General features: G+C 39.7%; 1 protein-coding gene and 1 long non-coding RNA gene across 3 annotated transcripts; one reads left to right on the top strand and one right to left on the bottom strand.

Moving 5' to 3' along the window:
* On the bottom strand, window positions 1-6,515 carry LOC135337982 (uncharacterized). The gene is made up of 12 exons (XM_064534001.1): window positions 6,236-6,515; window positions 5,359-5,526; window positions 3,890-3,992; window positions 3,551-3,678; window positions 2,877-3,012; window positions 2,630-2,710; window positions 2,124-2,231; window positions 1,672-1,801; window positions 1,442-1,503; window positions 1,216-1,318; window positions 563-622; window positions 1-252 (listed from the first exon to the last, which is right to left on the bottom strand). The coding sequence occupies exons 1-12, from the start codon at window positions 6,394-6,396 to the stop codon at window positions 134-136; spliced, it is 1,359 nt and encodes a 452-aa protein (XP_064390071.1). The 5' UTR covers window positions 6,397-6,515; the 3' UTR covers window positions 1-133.
* LOC135337983 (uncharacterized) lies at window positions 1,291-6,065 on the top strand. Of its 2 annotated transcripts, none has more exons than XR_010395396.1 (6): window positions 1,291-1,406; window positions 2,904-3,039; window positions 3,410-3,447; window positions 3,561-3,657; window positions 4,071-4,167; window positions 5,712-6,065. It is a non-coding gene; the product is annotated as an uncharacterized LOC135337983 (long non-coding RNA). The 2 variants fall into 2 exon arrangements; XR_010395395.1 differs by having other exon boundaries at window positions 4,071-5,534.
* Window positions 6,516-6,683: the final 168 nt, after the last annotated feature.

The raw sequence follows: 6,683 nt of genomic DNA, 5'->3' as shown, positions 1-6,683 counted from the left end.
TACAATAATCAGATTAGTTTTGAAAATTCTACATAAAATGTACTGACCAGCAGTAGTAAAACATTATCCTGCCATTTAATGGAGGAGGGTTGGGTTAAAACAAACTAAATGATGTCTACTCTGAAAGTTTTGATCAGTTAATGAGCTCTAGTACGGACTGTGCAACGCCTCTCAACACAGCATTGCAAGAATTTACTCCTCTTCTTGCTGCCTCGATGACCTCTGGCTCAATAGCACTCAGTTGACGCTTTTCTGAGAATATATTACATGCATCAGTATACGTGTGTTAATAATGCGTAAAAATCAGTGAATATTTTCAATCCTCATCACAAATAAACACACAAATTTGCCAACCAATTGCACATTCCTGAGGGTTGCTTTAAGTGAGGGCTCAGTAATGGATGTGATTTGTGCCAAACATGCTCGAAAATTGCCTATTGTGTATGTACGCACAAACAGAAGCCCTATAGTGTATGTTGCTTTTGTAGGTATATGACTCATATGAGACCTATACGTTGCAACTAACTTAATAATGCATACACAGAGTAATGGTTGCTCTCACCTCGAACATTGCCAGCACCGAGTCCTGGTGGTGGGGAGTCAGTGCCATAGTAATAGTGATCTGTGTTTGAGTGTGTGTGGTGTAACATGTGTAACATGTCAAATTCCGGCATCTATACCGATGGACCATTATTTATTAATTAAGTCAGTTGATGCTTCAAACCCTGTACAGAGACCACTAAAGTAATTCTGTGCTAGGATAATTATACTGTATACTACTGCAATCTGTTTATCACTGCATGTCGTTTTCCCTGCATTCAATTTGTACCAGCTAGTTATTAGTATATACAACCTTCTACAGGACCATTACTATACCCATAGCCTTTAATTCGGGTGCAGGCAGTGCTTTAGGAAAAACGTCTTGTCAAGTCCCATGTGAAACCCGTGCAAAAATAGGAAATTCGGACGTGCACGCCCACGATCAACTATGAATACAATGGCGATTCATAATTATTTCATGATTGATTGTGGACGTGCACGTCCGGTGCGGTTAATTACCGGTCCAGAAAATTCCTAGACTTCTACACGAGTTTGACATAGGAACTTGACCATGCAGACGTTTTTTTCTAAAGCGCGACCTGGACCTACTACCATATTGGAATACTCATGGCTTTTACCGTTGCACCACTGTCATTTTCCTTTATATATATATACCTTTATCCTCAATAACAAAGTCTTGTGGCGGCAGATTGAGCATTCTTTCCTCTACTTCCATTAATACTCTGATTACAATCCTCTCATTCTCACTAGGTTGAAACTGAAAGTGGAAAGAACGTTTGGATAAAACACAACTCTCGGCATCTGAGTATACACTGTTTGCATCATCTACATGACCGGCTGTATAGGTATAAATAACAGTACTTAAAAATTTGGGGATTACCCTTTCAAGGTCCAGTCCGTAGGTAACATAGAAAGCTGCGTTGTTTATAACAGTCAGTACTCCTGTATAAAGATAAATATGCGACATTAAGTGTCCGGCTCCAAAAGACCATAGCAATAGTACATTACTATATCCCATATTGAACAAGAATTGTCTAGTTTAGAACATTTTTAATACATTATGTGTTAAAAGCACGTTTCTTAGTTTAATTAATAAGATACGTGTGTTACCTCTTCCTCTAAAAGCTTGTAGGGTGTCTGGGTAGCTATGGAAACTCTCAATGCCATGGTAAACATTGTAAGTGTGTACTACGTCAATATTTTGAAAACTGTACTTGACAAACGTCTTGTTTACAGACACCTGTGACAGAGAAAGTGATGTGTGTGTGTGTGTGTGTGTGTGTGTGTGTGTGTGTGTGTGTGTGGAGGGGGTCATGGTAACCAATAGTATTTGCATTCACTATTATGACTACATCTTATAAAAAGTGTGTCTACAATAAAATAATAAGAAAGGTATGCGTGACCTATTGGTCTGCTTGCTAACTGTGCATAATGAGGGGGCGGTGTGTTAACACACTGTGACAGGTCCAAACACATGCATGCTATATTATAGAGACCACTTTGGGTCACATTAATCTGGCTATAATTATTATATAGGGTGAGTATAAGTTCATTGCATGTACCAGTAAGAGGTTGTCCCTAAAATAGAGTGTGGCAGTTTTGTCAATAACCATTTGCTCTGAAAGTGACCTTTTCCTTCTCTCTCTTGTGTTTCCTAGTATTGGGGACACCTGTGTGCATGCATATGACACATCATTGTGCTCAGAGGTGTACTTTTTAACTGGTAGCCTCTCTTTTCAGGTGAAGTCTGCTATTTACGCCCTGTTGTATTACTTCTTTCATGCATGTCTATAATTGCATTTAGACATTAGCCCCAGGAAATCCATATGGACAAGCAAGTGTTGTGTGTGTTGATGTGTGGCTATTGTTCCCACCAAAGTCGGGGGAGTTAATGTGTAGTCTAGACTAGGAGTATACACGCATGCATTTATGACAAATTTGTATTTTCTCTTGGCAACAAGATTATTATTAGACACAAACCTACGTTTCCACTAGACATGCATAATTATACAGACAATGTGTGTGTATCATTAAGTACTGTATGTACGGCATTGTTTCATACACAAACCTTATCGAAGTATTGCAAGTATCTGGAATGGAATGGAATTTTCCTTGTTTCATTTTCTTTGTTGAGTGAATCTTCATTCTCCTGTATGTAATCCGTGCATTTAATTTACATCTTCCTACCACAATAGTAACAGCACACTGTTTGCATTGTTTACAGTTCAGCCCCCCCTTCCCACAATTTTCATAATTGCGTTATCCCGGCAATATAGCGACTCTTCTTCCATATTTTTTGGCGTATATCTACTAACCTCATGCACATATCTTTTCTTCCTCAGGCTCTCTAGTTGTTCCAGTGCAATATCGTCAGTCGGTGAGCATCCTTCCAGATCTTGTAGCTCCGGATTGAAACAGGCAATTCTCATTCTGAAACCAGGGAATCTCAATCTATATGGAATAGGAATATTTATACAGGCAAGTCTCATTCAGAATTCTATGGTGTGTATAATTATGTGACTATAGCCTCGTTCCTGGCCCAACTTTTCTCTAATTGAACGCTAGGTCAAAAGAGTGTTTTTCTTTCCTGTCTATTAGAAAAAAATCTGCCTGGGACCGAGGCTATAGTATGTGACCATTAGGCCATTATGCTGGCATATTTTTTATGGCATAATAGGTACTGGCATATTTGGGGCATAATAGGTGACTAACACTTAGGTGCAAATGCAAAGATCTTCTGTTGCTGCTGAACGTGTTTTTCTTTTTTAAATGCCTCTTTACGTCTAACAACTAGAATTATAATTATGTTACAGTAATGTGTTGTGTATACTACTCTAAAACACCCCAGCATTTGTGGCGCTCAAAGAAGACTTTTGACTATCTAAGGTAATTTGACTGACTGCTGCTTATAATAGTGATGATCCTTACCTAAACTTTGGCACGTCTGGTAAAAGGTCATCATTATAATAAGGCATGTTTGATGTCTTACTTTGTATTAGATCTGAACTCCATTCTGATTCTGTGTGGCTCCACCTCTGTGTATGGGTTTCTGAATCCACAGGAGTTCTCTCTTCCAAAATCTCGGATCAATTCCAGGTAATCCGCACACACTTCTCTCTGTATTAAAACAGTGTATAGTCAAGATCAACACATTGATTCTGCTAATTATTTAATTAGCAAGGGATTCTATTTTCTGTACAGGGTAGTCTCGCAGAAGCCAGACCCAAAAATAGGCATGCTAGACTATGCAAAGCGTCTCCCGTAAACACTTCATGCATGCAGTGTCCCCCCCAAACAGTTTAGCTTTTCAATCAGTAGTGAGTCTCACCCTGAATAAAGATGACTGCTGCTTTGGTTCAATATTGTGCTCTGTGACGTCCAGGTAGAGAAGCTGGTCATTCCTGCACTCCACATTCCATCTACACAGCAGCCTATGTAATATAGAGCATAATAATTATACATGTACGTGTAATGCTTTATCTAATTAACTTGTTTCATGCCCTGTATAGGATATACTACTACACCTATACGCGGAGGCAAGAGTAGATAGGAGTACTACTCTTGGCGGAGGATATACGGAGTGCATATCCTCCGAGTATAGATTAGGTGAGGTATATCTGACCATAGATAGAGTAGAGAGGGATTGGAAACGGAAGTGATTCACGTGATTGTTTTACAATGAAGTCTACGTAGTGGCTCTGGGACCATCCGTGTATCTCTTCATAACTCCCACAAAAGCCCGGGAAACTTATTGTGTCCAATGCATACATCTCAGAGCTACCCCCATTACTGAATCACATGCCCCCTGATGATAGTATAGGTATCAATTGGAAACGAAGAAAATATAATCTCGATTGTCGTGAAGTAGCTAGAGGTACACAGAGCGCTTTTCATGCTTGTGTTCCTATAGTACCTTTGATATAGCTAAGGCTGAACTAAATAGTGTCCTGTGTCTCAAATGGCCTTGAGTATGAGATGAAAGTTGATGTTTAGCAGCAGAACTGCTCGTGGACTTCTTACAGAGAGCAAAACAATTCTCATGAATTATTCATGTTTAGCCCTCGTGTTAAAAAATAAGCCTCGATTAAACCGCGGAGATGCACAGATGGTACTTCGAGGGTACTTCCGTTTCCAATCCCTCTCTACTCTATCTATGATCTGACTTAAATACCACGTGACCGCAGCACGATAAAAGAACCTCCCCCTAGCAACGATTCAGTGCATCACAATGCATATAGCTAGAATAAAAGCTATGCCGGATTTTTCAGCGTCAAAGAGCTATAGTTAAGCAAAAAGTCGTCTCCTATATATTATACAGAATAATGATACTGATGCTCAGGAGCTTAATTCCTATAGGTCCAAGCGTTGTGCATTCTACGTCCTCTTTTTAAATGCATGTAAACCATGCCCATGAGCCCATGCCTGATGGAGGCTTAGCCATCTTGTTGGAGAGCAGCTTCTGTGTTTCTGCCGTCGCTTGGATTCACCTTCAAGCATGACTCCTTTCTGTTTGCTTACTTTCTTGAAACTGTGCACCTGCATGTATTATGTATCTATGTATCGTACAGCTGTTGACCAAAGAGATCAATTATATAGTGATGGCCCCAAGTGTGTAAAATGAAACATGTCACCCTCTATATACCTATCATAATGATTGTTGGTTAGGGTTGAGGTTAGGGTTAGGGTTAAAAATTCATTCTTTTCCTAGCACTTGATGGTCTTCTTTCCTTTGAAGTGTTCTTTTTACACTTAATTAATATGCTGGTGAATTTAACAGCTGCTGTCATAACTTCTCACCTATTGTTGTAGCTTCTGCCCCTGAGGCGGCCTGGAGTCTGAATATAGAACTGTGTGAAGTTTTCATTCCCAAACAGCATAGGAATCAGAGTCTCTCTCACGAGTGTAGCATCACACGTTTGGAATGGTCCCACTGATCGTGTCCTCGTTCGATAGCAAGCAAACTGACTGATGCCGTGTGTTTAATAAAAAAATATGTTAAATTAGCTGTAACAAATGCCCATCCACAAACACACACACACACACACACACACACACACACACACACACACACACACACACACACACACACACACACACACACACACACACACACACACACACACACACACACACACACACACATTCTCTAGGTGTGTGCATCTGTGTTTGTGGCTGTCTCTATGGTAACCTGTGGCAATGTTGTGGCTAGTCATATCCTTGGAAACACATCAACCCAAGAAGTCACACATTGTGGAAATGTTGTGGGTATAGTCAATCTTTGGGAGCACATCAACCCATGCAAGAATCACACATGGCTTCACTGTGCACTACTACAGTCATGTACATGTATTAACTGAGAATCCTAGCTGCCTTATTTATTCTAAAATCTAGTCTTGATGAGAACATTGTACATACTGAGCAATTACTGAGAGAGTTAACTAAACAGCTCTTGTTTTGTATGAGTTAACCACAAACTCATTAATCACATTTTTAACTTGAATAGAGACATGTGAAGTTTATACAGAGAATGAACCCTCATTTTAGTAAACCTCTATTACATGAACCCCATTCTAGAGTTGTGTTGGGTAGGGTAATGTATACTCTGTGTATTTTACGTTGCTATCATTTTGTCCAACACAATTATTGATTGGGAACAATGATGGTGTTTCCTTACTTTGGTGGAGGGTATCTTGGCAATATGTTAAGACATTCTGTGATGAGGGAGCTCACATCTTCTCCAGTTGTAGAGGCTTGTGTTGTTCTCACTCCGAGTCTGTTGATGTTCACGCTGAGTATAAAGACTAGGGTAAGCGCTAGTTTCAGCCCAAGGTTCATCTTTAGCTGCCAAATGCTGCTATTTTGATGTTGGATAAAAATACTACTATATAGTGGCTAACAAACAGTTGACTCAAAGTTTTATCTTTAGCTTGACTGTGTGGATCGGCAAGAGTTCTGCCTGTTTTTATTTCACCCATTGTTGTATGTAGACATGCCAAACAGTATAGTGTCTTTGTTTACTCGTTGCTGCACAATGGCATGTGATCTCATTTCATTTCAAATTTTGAGTGTATCAACAGTTGAACAATTCTGGTACCCATTTAAGGGGGGTGGACTGGGCAATG

This window comes from Halichondria panicea, chromosome 6 (assembly GCF_963675165.1).
Source record: "Halichondria panicea chromosome 6, odHalPani1.1, whole genome shotgun sequence".
Lineage (NCBI taxonomy): Eukaryota > Metazoa > Porifera > Demospongiae > Suberitida > Halichondriidae > Halichondria > Halichondria panicea.
Note: the sequence above shows the minus strand (reverse complement) of the source record. Positions and strands in the feature narration are given on the sequence as shown.